The sequence below is a fragment of the Crotalus tigris genome, unplaced genomic scaffold, assembly GCF_016545835.1.
Source record: "Crotalus tigris isolate CLP2741 ecotype Arizona unplaced genomic scaffold, ASM1654583v1 scf7180000018468.2839379, whole genome shotgun sequence".
NCBI lineage: Eukaryota > Metazoa > Chordata > Lepidosauria > Squamata > Viperidae > Crotalus > Crotalus tigris.
The window spans coordinates 977,769-995,704 of record NW_024097024.1 but is presented as its reverse complement, the minus strand read 5'-3'; the positions used below and the strand labels follow the sequence as shown (position 1 = coordinate 995,704).

Here is a 17,936-nt window from a genome sequence, read left to right as displayed (position 1 = left end):
TCTGAATAGAAAGCTTTCTACGCAGCCTTCAGGTTAGGCAATTAATAAATATTTAATAACTATCCTTACCATAGTTGTTGACAGTTTATTCTGCAACCTATAAACACACAGATTACGTAGCTGTTATATAAGATGGAGGCAAAAAGTACATTGTTGGAAGACTTTTTGACTGTAGTGTAGACCAAGGATTAAAGGAAGCCTATGGTAAATGAGCTGAAACTTTTCATCTGCACATACTAAGTTGCTTTTATTAATCCAGAACTGCATGCTACAGATACTGTACAGCATGGACATTTATTCATTACAAAAATGGCTTCCAAACCATTAAAATGAAAAATTGGAATAAGAGCAATAAAACGGAACAGTAACATCACAACTGTTAGAAAACATTCAAAGGATCCCTCCCCCCGCCAAAAAAATATGTCATAGTTAGCATCTTTAATAAACCAGAGAAGAAAACTGGAGACAGTTTTACAATAGCTTCATGTCAACTACAATGGCACTGGATGAACAGATGAACATTTCTTTCAGCTTTATACAGCATTTTATGTTTAAAAAAAATTTTTTTTGCAACATCAACATGCCTAGGATTTTTTTAAACTTTGCTACCTACCTGTATGTAGTTAAGTGTACATAGAAGTGGCAGTCTGATTTTTTTTCCTTTTATGAACAGTCTAATATACAGAATTTGGCCCTTTAGGGTTTATACCTCTTCATTTTTAAATGCTTTCTGGACAATCTGCTACCAAACACATCTGTAATAGGTGACATTAAAAACTACGTACATATCTACCTATGTAACATCACAGCAAAACAGGATGAAGAAAAAAAATACAGTGTAAAAAAGTTGTTGTGGAAAGACAAAAATCACTGAGAATTTTGGCACATAAAGTTTTGCTCACAGCCTACAACTGGCAGGGAAATTTATTTGTATTCCAAAAAGAGACACTGCTGCATTTCCAACAGCATCACAAAAAAGTTCTGTGCTAAATTTTCAAGTCTTATTTCATGTAATGGCTTTAAAGCTTAATTTAAAAGCTTTATATACACACACATACATACTATTGATCCATCTGCAAATGTCCATTTGGTGGCAACTGCGTGATAGAAAACAAAATAAAGAATTAAAGTAAATAAAACAAAAAGAAATAAACAAATATATATATAACATTTATACATAAACTTAAAAACCTTGTACAAATGGGTTGTTTTATATATATGGTGTGTACACTAAAAGGAAAAAAAAACTTTACAAAACATCTGAAGGGGGGAAAAGGAAAACATTTAAAAAATGGACAACATACAGGTAACAACAAGCAATTCCTAAAGCAATAAATACTACTGGTCCAATAGCGTTGTGATACTTTTTAATTGAGTAGCATTCCCTCCCCCAAAAAGGACAACACCATGGAACAATGCATATTAACACATTTTAACCTTTGTTTCTGTACATTTAAACAATAACAAGTAACATCACAAGAAAAGTTGTATCGCACAACGAAAAAAAATGAGAAAAAAATAGTGGCACTGCATTCATTGTGCCTTTAAAATTTTTTAAAAACCAGATGTAAAATGATTGGTTCGCAAGCTCGTATTTAATACAAATAATAAAGAACCAACGCCTTCAACAAAGGCTGCTTCAAAATTGCTTCTTTTTTCATTTTTAAAATCAGTTCTTTGAAATTAAACTATTGGAACTACATAACAGTTATGTATATATATATTTATATGTATATATATATATATATATAATATTTTAAACGCTACAAAGACTTTAAACAGCTGTTGATAAAAATTTTGGCAGAATCATGAGGCTTTCTTTTCCATCTACATATTTAAAAAGAAAAAGAAATGAAATAACAATGGGTCAAATATTGACCAATGAACTTGATTGACATTAACTAATGTAGCCAGCCATATGGCACCATTTTTTTAAAAAAAAAATACAAATGAGAGAAAAAAAAATCCTGACACAAAAATGAAAATAAAAAGAACACTCAGAAGCTAAAGCTATTCTAAAGACTTAGTTACAAGTGACAGAGGCTGAGGTTGCGTCCCAGCCAAAGAATTATGGGAATGCAAAGAGGATGTTGATGGTTGAGCTAACGAAGGTGCTGATTGCTGTAGAGTGGCTGACTGATGGTCCAGTGCCCCGTTCTGACAATTACTAGCAGGCAGACCATTGGATTTGCCAGTTGAGCTTTCAGTCAGGATTATGGAGGATGGCTGAGGTGGCATCATTGAAAGGTGTGCCAATGGATCAGGTTTCAATGTAAGCGAGAGAGGCTGGGTCTGTTCAGTCTGTGGTTTTGAGTCTCTTGTGGGGGAGGCTACCATGTTAGGAGAAGATGGAGGAGAATCTAGTAGGCTTCCATCTGAAGAGGGTGGGCTGACGCAGCTGCCTTCACCTTGTATGTAGCGAACGCACTTTTTTTTTCTCCTAGAAACAAAAAAAAAAATCTCCTGTAAGTACAAGAAATATGCTATTGAATTGTAATCATAATAAGATTTTTTTAAAAAAAAAAATCAACAAATGATGCTGGATTCCTTAATTACATCCAATGGGCTTACCAACATAGTACTAGTTACTAGTGGGCAATCATTATTCCAGAAGCCTTACTCTGCTATCTAGAGCAATTTGCTCTTTAGCCTATTTTAACAAAAAGTTTCAAGTTATTTTTGCCTCAAATGAATGCATATTATTGTTTAATTCTGTATTTTGTATATTCTCACTTCATTAAACAACTACCGTGTTACAGATTCTGTGACTGATTCTGAATCAATATTTTAAATTTCATTAAAAAATTCCTTCTATAATTTTTTATTGTCACAAGGTTAAACCTTTGATGGGCAATCAAGGTACAAATGAAATAAATATCATTCTGTTAGATTAACTCAGGAATCTCCTTTCAGTGAGTCCTGCCTCTTATGAATCAAAAGTAGGTGAAGACATATCACATCTGAATGTTTCTGTTTAGAACCACACCATATTGAGTGAAAAAAAAAAGTGTCAGAGACAAAAAAAGAAAAAGAGAAAGTAACAGGAAAAAATAAAAGTGGGGAATAAAGAAACAGAAAGTTTAACAGAAGTATCATCCAAGTTAACAAGAATAACTGTTGTATTACCTGCAGGGTTTATCGTATATTATTTTCTTTTCTTTTTCTTTTTTTGTAAGGATCGGGTGGGAAGATTTAGTTTCTACTCTGATTTATAGGAATGTCATTTGAATTCATTTTGGCCACTTGAAGAAAGTCTAAACGGTTGGTGCAGTGCACACATTGAGCATTATCATCTTAAAAGAGTAAATCAGCCCTATTATGTCAAGCCATAGTCCATGCCCCACTTATCAAACTTATATAAAGATGACACCTGTCCAATGCACAATGTAGCATCATATTCAGAAGGTATGTCTATAGGGAGAACAAAAATAGGATGCCAACAATGGATGTAGCTTGTAGACCAAATATAAACCAGCCTTAGGAAATACTGGTTTTTCTTTGCTAAAAGCATTAATGAGGATATAATAAACTAACCAACTGAAAATAACTTGCACATTTGCTTTTATGATGAGAGCATTAGCTAATATTTTCAAAAAATGTAAAAAGAATAAAACTTCTGTAGCCATGGATACTACCCTAGGTTACAGTTAAGTAGTATTCTAAGGGGAAAAAAAACCTGTATAGAATACAGGTTCCTGTTACCAGAAAGTTATTAGTATGAAATCCAATAAAGGAATATGCAGTTTATTACTGCTGCTTTTTATTTCACAGCTTTCCTTTCATTGCAGTGATGTTTGTTTGGGTGCAGCCCTTTGCTGCTGCAGCTTTGATCACAAATGATATGCGATTTGGAGGTTTGTTTTTATTTTGAAGTCCTGGGTTCATTTCTTTACACTCCCTCCCATCTAAAACCACAACCATTGGTGTAGATAATACTGAAGACGATGGACCAACCATTCAGTATAAAGAAGCTAACAGTCCATCTTAAAAAACATTAAATAAATCTTGGAATCTCACAACATTTGCTCCATATAGTTTTCATATATGTTTGGAAAGTAGAAGACTAAACATTTTTTCTCTCAATAGTTAGATTTTCTGCCCAAAGCACATTCAATTGTTATGGGAATGGAGAATTTTAATCACACTAATGTACTGATACATGCTAGAAACTAAGAGTACCATGCATGTAAAATTTAAGAATGAAACCATTAAAACTGTAACAAAGACCAGAAAATAACAGAAAAAGTCGAGATGGCAGGCAATAGCAAATCATGCTGTATTAAGGCAAGAAAAAGACAGAAAGAGCAATTTGGTGGGCTCTAAACAAACCCTTACTAAACGTCTCCTATATAATAATCACAACTATATTAGGCTGAAATTAATGTAGTTCAGTGTTCTGATAATCATGTCCTTTATGCCTTACTATTTAATTAGTCCCTATAGGCAGAAAGGAGTCAATGCTACTGAACAAGTGTTTAAAGCAGCATTTTGGTTTTTTACCGACCCACGGGAAATATGTAATATTATGCTAACACAGTGCTTTCATATTTGAAGAATTCATTCTATGAAGACATTTAGCATTTGACATGCAAAGTCTTGCCTGAACAAAGCAGTTTTCCAAGTAGTACAGAAGTCCCTGCAAGTAAATTTAATAGGGACCATGTGGATAACTTTTCATGCTATTGATAGAAGATTCTGGCAGGCCATGCAACACAAAGCATAGTTGTATACATGTTTATGGGTAAATGGGTATGTTTGAAAATATAATCCCTTTCCTTCCATCATCAATCTTACACATGCCTCTCTTTGCAGTCCTGGTTGCCAAAGATCAGGATAAGGATCAGTAGGAATAGGAAAAAGTAACAAGAGTGGACCTGTTCTTGTCCTGAGATGATAATGACATATTTCTACATTGAACATTTCGTATATAGTAGGGCTGGGATCAGTGCTCAAAATTTAGTTTCCTTCACTCTCTACCACCCAACTTTTCCTTGTTCAATTTAAATCTATTGCAATACTTAACCAAGGAAATACAAAACACACTAAGCCAATAGTGTAATCCAGAAACTTTATTGCAGTATTCTTTGCTGATGTTATGAGTTTGGTTGCTGCCAATTGTTTCTAAAAATCACTTCAAATTAAAACCAGTCTCTTATCTAGTATAATGAGAGCAAACCTATCTCTACATACTGAAAGACAGCAGGTACTAATATGCCTTAGGATATATGCAATTACTGCTGCACACCCCAATGAAATACATTAGCCATACACTTACAATTGGATTAATGTGCCTTGAATTCTGAAAGTGATTCTAGATGTTGCCATGTCTTGAATGAGAGACGTTTCTCTCTTTATTATTTTATTTCTCTGAAACATATTTATACTTTCTCTACCTATAAACATTTCCAGAACAAATGATAAGCTTACACTGTGTGCATATTGCTCTTTAGAAACCCCTGTGCTATGATCATCCAAATTATAAAATAGGCATTTGCTTATTTTCGAGTTGATTCTATCTGAATCATTACTATGAGGAAAAAAAGAAGTTTGGCCACTGGATATTCCAATCAGGCTACCTCAGTATTTAATTATTCAGAATATATTTATTTTCTTCAATATTTTCTTCACATATTTATTCATTTAAAAACACACACAAACATACTTAGGATGTTTCACTGAATACATACAACCAGATAGATAATGTAGCTATTCCTTTTTTATTTCTGAATTACTGGAGTGTGGATAAAATATTTAACTTAAATCATGTTCAATTAAGCAATCCATATATCTTTGAACAAAGTGTTTAATGTACAATAAATGGTATTTCGTCCAGCATAGGAAACCTAAACCAAATGAAAACTGAGGGTGCTTAGTAATTATTCCATAATTAGGTGTTTATCTACAGAAGTGGTATTAAAAATAAAATTCAAACAAACCTTTAATTTCAATGTTGTAGCCAAATGGGAATATGAAGAATAGACCACTATTCCTTCTGAGTGCAAGAAATCAATAAAGTGGATATCTAAATTTTCTATAGTGGCATGAGAGTAGCTGCTTGGTCTTACTTATTACTAACCTGAACCTGATTTTTCAAAAATAACATTATTATTTGACTGTTTGAGATCTACTCTATTGATGAACTTGCAGTATATTAATAAAGCTGCATGGTGTTTCAGGCCTGTAATCTACTGTTATTTATTGCATTTTTAAAAAAATCTACAAGACTTAATTTACACACATTATAGCTTCCAGATCCTAGTCTGAACAATGATTTTTCATCCAGCTGAAATTATGTTCTATTAAAAGAAGCATGTGCTTTTTAATGTGCAAAACTCAAGGATAGTATACTAAAAGCATTCTACATCAATAACAAGAAACTTTAAAATTGGAAATTCCAGTTACAATACATGATTAATGAAAGATGCTACTGTAATTTAGAGTAATGACAGTAAGCTGGAAATTACATCTGATAATCAATGCCATCCCTTTCCGCTCTTCTCTCAAGATATAGCTCACATAAAGGGTTTTTTTTAAAGGCCTTGCACTGGATCAGAAACTATATTCTATTATCCCTCTTTGCAAGCCAGGCTAGAGTAAATATAGCAACGAACAGATGTAATGTCTAATGGAAATGCCTATGCCAAAATCTTTATCAGCATATATATTCTATTACTCAAATAAGTGAATCTTTTCTCCCTACTGCTTTTGTGGCTATAGCCAAATGGATGAAGTCAACACTGTTGGCCTTTCCCAGCTCAAATCATATGGCCTTACTGAGTACAAATTTGGAACACTACTCAATATACCATGTTTAATTAATACAAGATTAGATGCCTTTGGTCACATAAGTTTTAGTGTAAAATTTAGGCATTTAATATCTGACTTGATAACAGCATTTGCTATTATTATTGCTTCTCACACAAATCATAGTTCTTAAGCATGCATGGAAAATTACAAGATATAGGAGAAATTCAAACCCCTCTCCCCAGGACTATGCATGAACTTTATCTATTAATTAGATGTATCATTTTCAATCCATGTGTATAGTTCAGCATCACAAAACTAATAGAACTGGCATGCATATAACATGAATAACTGCTCTACTTTCTAAAAAAAGAAATGAAGCGTATGATAAGGGTGTGAATCAGAGGGGAAAGTGAAGAGGGAAGCACTACATACAGAAAAGAGTGTGTGTCAGATTGAAATACCTACCATCATAATAGTCCAAATTCAAAGACTGCTTGGATCAGAACAGAGAAATAACAAATTTAACCATATTAGGGGAAAAATGCAGAAAGAAAGATAGCTTGCTTCCCTTCACCACGTGCCTACAGAATTTACCAAGGGAGCTTAAACCTGCAGAAGGTTGTTTCAATTGTTGTTCTGGGTGCCTTTAATTTTCAACTTGAATTAACAAATGCACTAGTATAAATATTTCTTCTGGGTGACCTCTGTATGGGCCAATGATACATTTTAGTAATAAGATGAACATCAGATCGATTGATGAATTTCTTTCCCATAGTTGTGCCCCCTTTTTATTGCATAAATGACATGCCAAAAGTAGAGCAGCACAATGGAGAAGGAGAAGATATAAAATCGTCCCACTACTAAAAAGCCATTCATCATTTGAATGATTCAACATTATGAGTTGTAAAATCCCAATTTGCATCTTCTTTGTTCAGGTCTGAGTATATCATGTTGCAAATGATAAAGCCTTTTAGTATCCTTTGGAGACTCTAGACATTCATAGAGATCCTTAGGTAAATGTTTATTTAACACAAGAAATACTAAAGTTTCTTGCTTGGATAAAAAAATGTGAGTTACTTCTCCACAGATGTGCATGTGTGCATAACCAATCCAGTTCAGCTATCAAAAGAGAAATTATTGTTCAAGGAAGAAAATTCAATTTGTACTGAATCAGCAAAGAATGTTGAAGATCAAAATTTATTAGCAATCTGATCTCACAGAAGCAAGGAAGAGAGCAGGAAGAGGAAAGGGTTAAAAATAAACCATACATGTAACACTAAGATGACAAAATTCATTTATTTCCCCAAAGGCCTAATGGGTTATATACCTGCACGGTTTGCACCATAAAGTCTGTCGGTCAAGCCCGAACAATGCCCGACACTTCTTTGGAGTATTTGCATCTGTTAGCACAAGTAAACATAAAAAAACAACAACAACACAATGGTGGACAGAGCTCAGTTGGATGCGAAATCTCAGCTACAGCTAACATTTCACTCAGTTCACTGCCAATCTCTCAGACCGAAGGGCATGAAAGAAAGAGGATCTCTGCAAGGTGACACACACCTACAATGCCTACACCTGCTGTGCATTCTTGACTTAGCCCTGTGTCTTCTCTGCTGAACTGCTGCACTGTGATATCAAAAGATGTTTGGCAATGTTTTCTAACAATGTATGCAACTTTCCAGAGAGGATGATGGAATTGTGTGTGCAAGTCTAGGCTGATGCTGTCTTACAGTGGGAATTTTTTTCAGCTAGCGGCAGTGACAAGAAGGGGGAAAGGAAACAAAATGGGTGAAGGAGAGCAAAATCCTTTAAACAGAATGAGAGGATCATTCACAGCAGCATTCCACTCCCTTTTGTGCTCTAGATCACAACACAGAGCTACAAAGCAACAAAGCAGGAGGAAAGGGAAGGGCAGGGAAAGTACCAAATAAACCAGCTGCAAAACCAGCCATTGCAAGTTGAGGGGGGGGAGACTATACACACCTGCAGGGACCGCACCAGTTATTCTGTTGATCAAGGCCAAAGCGCGCTCGGCATTTCTTAGGAGCGCTCAGGTCTGAATGAGGTCAAGAAAGAAGCGAGCAAAAAGAGAGAAAAAGAGAGAAAAAGAAAGAGAGAGAGAGAGAAGATAAAAAAATAAGAAAAAATAAGAAATAAAAATAAAAATAAGAAGGAAATAAAATCAATGACCTCATTATTAACTGTATAATATAAACTTTTGATTGTTCATTTCTTTTTTTAAAAAAAATAGTGATTATTGCATTTATCAAACTATTGAGATTAGCTGTTGCAATTAAAGCTGCAGTATCCCTGGAAAGGACTGTCTATAAAAAATAAACTTTAACCAGTTAAGAGGCAATGAAAAGGCACCCATCAACTGTTCCTTTATAAGCTCCAGATGAGGAGCTATATGAGAACAAGGCTTGATGGACTGCATACTTGGAGTAAGTATTAAACACAAAAAAAGCCGGGGAGGAGCAGTTCAATATGAAGATCTACAACATGCTTTCTTCTTTAAACTGAAACAAAATGGAATAAAAGAAAAGTTTCTTTTGGAGGAGGCAAGTGTGTGTGTGTGTGGGGGGGGGGATAATGCAGCTTTGAAGTAAACATTCCATTTATTGTTCTTTTATTGTTTTTAAAAATGGTTCAGAATAAGCAGATAGCAAAATGGATATGTTAGTTTCAGCCAGAAAGAAAATGATCGGAAGCATGGAAGCAAGCAGTATGCAAGTAAAGCAGAGAATAGCCATGAATATGTTGGAGTAGAAATGGAAAATAAAATATTTTTTTAAAAAATATTGTGGTTGCATGCTGGCATGAGAAGACTTAGTGGGTGCCGTGTGAAATGCCATTAGATTAAGGAGGTTCATTATTAAGGGTTTTTCAGTTTAGATCAGTCTCTTTAAAGAAATACTGCATATTCAATTTGCACAGTTAGTACAACTGAGTTACTTTTACTGCATTACTGTTTAATTGCCATTGTAATGAATAACAAATCAGAAGCAAAACAAAACTATCAATCATAGCATATTATAAATATACATGTATGCTACAAATGTGTGAATGATTATGGTTATGTCTGTGTTTAATCTAAAATCTAAAATGGCAGGAGGAAAAAAATGTAAAGCAATTTACAAAACTACTTTTAAATGGCTGAAAATGACATTAGCACCTGTAATCGGAGGAAGTGAAAGGCAAGGATTTAGGAAACATTCGCTGTGTTCTGAAAAAAAAGAACAAATTATACAAAGGCTTCAAGGAAAAAAAATTAATCAGGGTTTTTCCAAAATTGACTATGATATTGCCTATGCAGTATTTCTAATTTTCTAGAGAGAATGGCAAACCTCCTTAATTTTTTAAAAAACAATGGCTGCAATTTATCACTGTAAAGGCATGCATCAGATCACACAGGTACAGCCCAAATTAATGTCAAACTCACAGATGGGCACACACACGCAGACACACGCAGACACAGCAAATATCTTAGGTAAAATGCCATATACATTAACTGACTATGGCGCTATGATAAACAGATTTGCAGTTATTAAACAAAAACGTGACTACTATTGCAGGAGTATCCATGCACGTATTTGGCTACAGGTTTTAAAAGGCAAGTGGTATCAAACCAATTTTAGTAGTATTTAAAACCCAGCAGGAAAAAGCTGGATGGACTAATGGACTCCTAAGAAATAAGGCTACAAACTTTCTTACTTTCTAATTAGGAAATTATGGCCTTCCTTGCTTCTATAAGGAAGAAATACAAGTTTTACTTACCATTGGTTTCTCCTGGCTGCTTGTCCCTTTTCCTCTTCTTCTTCTTTCCCTGAATGAAACATAAATACATGAACAGATTGTTACAAAAGCATCTTACAAAAGGAAATGAGGGAAAATGGCTATTTTGCAATACTTACAACAATGCTGTAAACCACTAAAAACACACACACACACAGTTAAATGGTATAATAGTAATTTAAATTATACTCCTTCTTTTGAACATTTCATTCAATTCATAAGGATAATGCAATCATACCCAAAACTGATAGCTTAACACAATGACTGATATAGTCTAAAAAAAGAAATGTATAGATAAGGATTGATGAAACAGCCGTGACACACAATTGCAGCTAGTCTCGCAAAAAGAGTTAAGAAACAAAACAGTGAAGCATGTTAAACATACAGTAGACCATTTCTCACTATAACTGATTAGAAAACTATAATGTGTAAAAAAGTAGTAGTGTAACTGATGACAGTAAATAATAGGGAAAAGATGGCATTCAAAAGTACAGATGGACATATCTAACATTTAGTTTGATCCTTAAAATTTCAAGCTCTTTCCATCCTGCATAATTATATCCTAAATCAGCATCTTAGCACGGTTAAATAAATCAGGGTTTCACTCATACCTTTAAGAATTAAACATACATAAGGATTATCATGTCCTTCCACATTCAGCTCTTCTTTCCAACCTCATTTGCATAGAATTTTGGATTCTGGAAATATTTCATAAATATGAACCAAGTGAAGCTCACTATATCTACATTACAAATGTTTCTGAAATATGAATCAAAATAAAAATGAATTGCAAAATAGTGCCAAGTAAGGGCCATTTTCCAAAACACTATTATTTAGATACAAAAGGATGGAAATGCTCTGTATAGTAAATTATATTTTGCTGTAGAACTTCAGGAAATTGTATTGGCATTCATGTAACTTTATAAAATGACCCAAAAAAGTTTCATTGTGTATGAAAAGGAACGTTTTGTAGCTTTGGTAATAAACAGCACTTTTTTTCCTCTAAGCAGTAAATAAATAAAATCTACTAACTTTAATCTTTTGTTGGCGTAGGCCAGGGATAGGCAACCTTGGCTCTTTTATGACTTGAGGACTTCAACTCCCAGAATTCCTGAGCCAGCCTGAGTTGAAGTCCACGAGTCATAAAAGAGCCAAGGTTGCCTACCCCTGCCCTAGGCTACAAACAACATGATGGCCTATTAAACTTTCCCTTCAAAACAAAATAATAATGGAAATTTACAAGAAGTGACATAGCTAAAATACTCTGTCATTTCCCTTGAGAATGAGCATCATACTGTCAGAGTGAGAGTTTGTCCTTAATGAAATTATGGCTGTAAACATAAGGATAATGGTTGGCAGGGTTTTTTCCTATATCTGTCATGTCTTCTTTTCAATAGCTCTGGTGTAGTTACCACTTCAACAATTCAATTTGAGTTTCTACTTGGCACGTCCTACTATGATGTTTATGCTACCTGGAATGTACCAGCAAGTGCAGGAGATGTGAATGTTCCTTTTGAAGCTCCTACAGGTATCCAGGCACAAGGCCTTTGAACTTGCTTCTCTTTCCTCTCTCAGGTGGTAAACTGCAACCCTGCTGTTTTGGATGTAACAGACAAAGTCTTGTTCAGGAGAATTTTTGGTGACAGAAAGAAGGCTGTGTATTTGGTTCCTTGTTTAGTTAAAATTTAATGCACTACTGGGAATACTCTAACAAGTGAATAAGGACTGACTGTAGCAAAGGCCCAGTTTCACTTATACCTTTCATGGGCTGATTTGTGGAGTGGAACTGGGATATATTTCATCTATGGCATACCTGGAGATTAATACTTCAGAGGTTCCTGTGCTTAAAAACTCAGTTGTATTGGTAGCAAGTTAAATTTTAGCTATACGTACATCAATTACTAGGGAGATAGTTAAGTGCTTTAGAATATAAAATGCAAAACTGGTATTCAGAAGTTTGTAGCAGCCATTAATGTGTTATCCAAAATATCGATCATCTTTAAAAAGCAGCATAGGTGCTCCACAACTTACAACAGTTTGTTTAGTGACCATTCAAAGTTACAACAGCACTGAAAAAAGTGACATATGCCCATTTTTCACACTTACAATCATTGCAGCATCCCTGTGGTCACATGAACAAAATTCAGACGCTTGGCAACTGACTCATATATATGATGGCTGAAGTCTCCTGGGGTCATGTGATCACCTTTTGTGACCTTCTGACAAGCAAAGTCATTTGGGAAGCCAGATTCTGTTAACAACCATGTTACTAATTTAATAAATGCAGTGATTCACTTAACAACTGGGGTAGGAAAGGTTATAAAATGGGACAAAACTCACTGAAAAACTGTCTCATTTAGCAACAGAAGTTTTGGGCTCAAATATGGTTGTAAGTCAAGGACTACCTGTAAGATATAGCTTCTATTTAGTGGCCCATTTGACAGAAAGGATATTTGCTAAATACAAATGTTCATTAGATCTGAAATGTTTGTAATTTGCATAAGTACAATATATGTAAATTGTTCATACACATTTTGGATTTATCCATTAAACCTGAGTGATTGTTTGCTAAATAATGGTGAAGTATGGACTCAAATTTTGTCCAATTAATTTAAAACCCATTAAATTGATGACTGCTAAATTAAGATTCTACTGTATTAACTAGTAGTGAACAAAAAGATATAGGTTAATATTATACTAACATAAGAATTCCTTATAGTACAAACATTTTTTTTCTCCCTCCATTGTTAATACCCATCATAATTTTATAAATCCCTTTCTTATTAATCCTTTTGTTATATTTCTTAACATAAAATCATAACCTATTAAACCTATTTTTGCAAAGACTTTGATCATTTTAGGTTCCTTTTTTCTAGTTTCTTGTGTCCTTTAAAAACAGGAAACCATAAACAAATACTAGCATTCATTTTATATATTTTTTATCTTCTGTCACTTTATTCATATTTCCCCACAGCAACTTTTATTTCTTTATTAATACAAATACCAAGCAGTCATTTTTAATGAACACTTTACCTTGAATCCATTATTTCTTTAACAAATAAGAATGAACTGAAATGCCTAAGCACTGATTATTGTATAATATGTCTGTTATGCTGTTCCATTGATTTTAATCATCTTATTGTTATTTGGAATATAAAAATGCCCTTACATTGTATGAGTCTTATTATTAGAGAAATAAAAATGGCTAATGGCATACATATGTTGGTAGTTTAAGATGTCTACTAACTGAACTAAAATTGAGATTTTTTTTGGAAAACAAACCAATAATACATTTTCTAGTGTTTATATAATTCTTATTCCAGATGGCAAAAGTTAGTATCTGAAAGCTGACTATTCAAACATTTGATTCCTAAAATATTATTTTGCCTAGATTTATGAAAAAGTACATAATAAAAATGTCAGGGCTTCAAATTCCAATGCCATTATGTGTGCAATATATAAACAGAAGATGAATGAGATGTAGATGTCCATTTATTTACCACACAGAGGACCCATCCTACATTTATTTTCTTTCTATTTATATAGAAAAGCTGCTGTCCAAAGGAAGCCTGTGAAGTCAATAAATTCCAATTAACATTGCAAAAAGATAAAACCCCAACTTATCTTATGGTTGTACTGATCTCTCCTACCCCTAATATGCAGGAAAGTTCCCCTTGAATGTCAGGTGGGGATAGAACTTAAAGCTGCTGGGAAATGCCTCAGCTTTCTTTGCCTATCTTTTTCAGCTTCAGTTAGAAAGAGATTTTCAGTGGTTCCACATGGAGGACAACTATAAAGGTCCCATTGTCCCAAAGGTCCCACTGAACATGCTCATATGTCAGAGGAGGAGGAGGAGGAGGAGAATATGTTTCCTGAAAATCTTTCAAGTCTTGCAGCATGGCCTTGTGAATTTCAAGAGGAAATCAGACTACAGTAGCAAGAGAATTTCAATTTAACTCCTAGTAACAATTTTGAACTCGGAATTAACGTACTCTTGGGTTGCAAAGAAAATTATATCACAGAAGGTCACAAGCACTGCTATCTGCTTAGAAGTGGGGAAAAAGCTAGAGGCACTAGAAACAAATTTTAATAAATGGAAAAGGCATGGATTTGGAAAGGATAATGTGAACATTTTGATACCACATATAGGTTGCTAGTGTTTAAAACAAAACCTTCATCTATACTCAGAAACAGAATTCTTTGTATGTTGCTTGATCATATCTGCTTGACATGATTGGCTGGCCATGTAAATGTTTTAAATAAACGTATAAATAGATAATCTATGTGTTTCTATGTAGAAACCTGTCAAAATAAACTAAGCAGAAACACAGTCTCAAAGAGATTCATAAGAATGAATTTAAGGAATATTGTTAAGTTACTAAATTTGATTTTGCAAAATGGTCTAGTTAATATGCAAAGAAACTGTCTCCTATAAGGGAGAATAGATAGAATAATTTAAGTTATATAATTTTTCATGTTTGAATAGCACGTCATTGCTAAAATTTCCCTTTCCCTCTTTTTGGCAATTGGCTATCTTAAGAAGTATGAACTTCCGAATTATATCTTTTTGAAAAACCAGTTGGTTAAACAGGATATCAAACTCTACATTTACCTGCAGAACATGTGCAAAATGCTTTATTTAATCAGGTCAGATAAGATATTTACCCCAATGTTTATTTCTTTAGTTTCAGCATTTAGGCAGATTAGCATTTTATTTTTACTGCCTTTACCAGGCAATGTATTCATTTGTTTTTTTTAATATTTAAAATGGTTTTTATAGCTGCCCCATACAGATACAAATCTACCACATAATTTAGTCATTTTTTGTGATAAAAATAAGACAGAGTTTTATATAAACAGGTCAAAATTTTCGACTTATATTCTACAAATTGCTAGCAAAAATATTTGAGCTCTATTTAAAATTTGTAAACACTTATTGGAGTATTTGTGGTTTGCTTTGTTTTTTATTTGGATTGGTTTTATTAGGTAATAAATGGTCCATACTGATGCAATTCCTTCACGGGGAGATTCCTATTGCATGTTAAGAAATACATTCATATTTCAGACACAAATATATGGAAATAATCATCATGAATGTAGACTGATGGATCAGATATAGATCTTCATATCTTCCCTCTACATCAAACATACATCCAGCCATTTCATCCAAGCTTAAATGAATACTGGAGAGTAAAATGCTCATTCACAATGTATCAGCAAAGTTAACACATAGTCAGAATTATGTATGATGCACAGTGATTCTTCAGCCAATTCAGGATCTTTCAAAGGAAAACTTAGATAAGATAGGGGCTAAATAATAAAGAGCCAGTACAAGGTAATTGATAAGCCAATATCATTTTAAACAAACTGTGATCATGACAGACAATTGTACAATGAAGTAAAATATAAAACAGTAGAGGGTGGAATAATTTATTTAGCCCCACTTGAGAGCAAGACTTCCAACAAATCTTTGCCTTCTCTGAAGCTAGGGTAAGCCATTCTTCCACTTTCCACCATACTCTCACACAGGTATGCAACAAGGCACTCAATTTTGGGGGTTGGAGAAAGAGATGAAGGTGAGAATAGAAAGAGAACTGTATCCTTATTATTATTGTTACTATCATTTTGGTAAAGTATAAAAAAATTGTTGTAATAGAATATAAATTCTGCAAGAAACTTGTTCTCACCAAACTTTACTGACACACCTCTATTGAATGGGTGCCAATTGTATCCAATTGAGTTGGCGACAGAACGGAAACATCCGCTATAATTACCGGATTTCTAGTCCTTGTCTTTCGTGTGTGGGCGTACTTCAGCAGATTACAGCAGTACTTTTCTACAAGCTCTACTACTGAAAAGAATTCTACCTACATAGCCACCTACATAGTTATCCCGTGCGGACCAGCCGGGGTAAAGCTGCATGTGAAGTTGTCGTTCCTTTCTGGCTAATTCATAATATTTTGCTTGTTCTTCTCTAGATAGTGCATGCCACTGTAAAGAAAAAAGAAGTAGAGCCACAATCAAAAGAGTATTTAGTACTTCTTAGAAAGCTACGTATGAACATATCAATAAATTTGGATGGCATATTGTTTGTTATTGATAAAAAGTCTACTATTAGTTCAGTCAAGTTTCAATTAACTGCCATTTAGGAAAAATGAAAGGTGTAATACCGCAAGGATTAAATTTGTATTTAAGCTATATTTTGAGTGAGACATGCAGGAAATGGCCTTCAAACACTTTAAATTACTTTGTACCATTTCAGATCATTCTAGAATACCTTCCTAAGGTAAAACAACAAGAAAAAACAAAAACTGTAGTGCATACTTTCAATGATGTATGGCTCGTCTGCACAGCAAAATTGTTCAACTTTCAACATAACTTTGGGCCAGTCAGTCTCACCCCTAGAAAGAAGGCATGGCCAGTTCCAAAAACACTGCCAATGACTGCTTGGTTTTGAGTTGAAGTAATTTGGGGTCATAGCTGGCTATAAGTCATAAAATTAGTAGTAGTAATTCTACATTATTATTAGTTCTGTTGCTAAATTATAGTTCTTAGGCATCTACTTATCAGATTTAGGGTTCTCGCATCTAGAGATTCCAACATTAATGTCTAAAACTTTGTGGATGGGATGTTCCTGTTCCAAAAGAGTACAAATATGGATCATAAATTGAATCCAACCACTAAGGTACTTTTAAAAACCAAGAGAAATAAAAAAGCACACCAAATATTTTCAAAAATGGAGGCACCAGATTTGGTTGGCAAATGAAGATGAGAAGGCAGTGATAACATTCAAACCTAAAATCAAGGGAAGCAGTGAAAACATCTATTGACATTAGATAGCAATTAGTTATGCTATAGAAGTGTAACTACATATAGATGTAATAATCATCTATATGTTTACCCTAAAACATAAGGAAATGCCATCATGCTAGAACAACAAAGTCAGAAAAAGGCTGCACATTCCATGGGTTAGGCATAATCTTCCCTGAAGTATGTTTATGGGTTGGGACTTTTCATTTTACACATCTTGCTCATTTCATTCAACAAGGTTTGTACACATACCCTGACTAGTTACCTACCCTTCGACCAAGAATCTGATTGATGGCAGCACTCTCTTTCAACGTGCATTCTGCTACAACTTTCGCTCTCATTTCCTTCATATACAACATAAATGCATTAAGAGGTTTCTTTATGTGTGGTTTCTTTTTCTCCTCTTCTTTTTTGGAGTCTTGATGTTTTCTAGACAGTTGACAAGAAATAAAAAACAGAACTTGCATGACATTATACATTCTATATTTTAACCTCTTCTCAAATAAAACCATAGCAACAAGTAAATTATTTTTTTTATTTTTCTTACATTTGAAAATCTTCCAACAAGGTTTAAAAATGGG

General features: G+C 33.9%; 1 protein-coding gene across 30 annotated transcripts in view; it reads right to left on the bottom strand.

The window, feature by feature from the left end:
• Window positions 1–220: 220 nt before the first annotated feature.
• The window catches only part of TCF7L2 (transcription factor 7 like 2), a 218,237-nt gene continuing 200,521 nt past the window's right edge, over window positions 221–17,936 (bottom strand). For 5 of the 30 annotated variants that reach the window (XM_039352672.1, XM_039352676.1, XM_039352667.1 and 2 more), the window contains 6 exons: window positions 17,625–17,784; window positions 16,417–16,536; window positions 10,528–10,576; window positions 9,926–9,976; window positions 8,734–8,806; window positions 221–2,440 (listed from right to left, as the gene is read on the bottom strand). In XM_039352672.1, the coding sequence (XP_039208606.1) occupies window positions 2,011–2,440; window positions 8,734–8,806; window positions 9,926–9,976; window positions 10,528–10,576; window positions 16,417–16,536; window positions 17,625–17,784 (883 nt within the window). In that variant the 3' untranslated portion in view covers window positions 221–2,010. Of the gene's footprint in view, window positions 2,441–8,073; window positions 8,148–8,733; window positions 8,807–9,925; window positions 9,977–10,527; window positions 10,577–16,416; window positions 16,537–17,624; window positions 17,785–17,936 lie in introns of those variants that run through there. The other 25 variants (XM_039352677.1, XM_039352670.1, XM_039352674.1 and 22 more) reach the window with 16 other exon arrangements.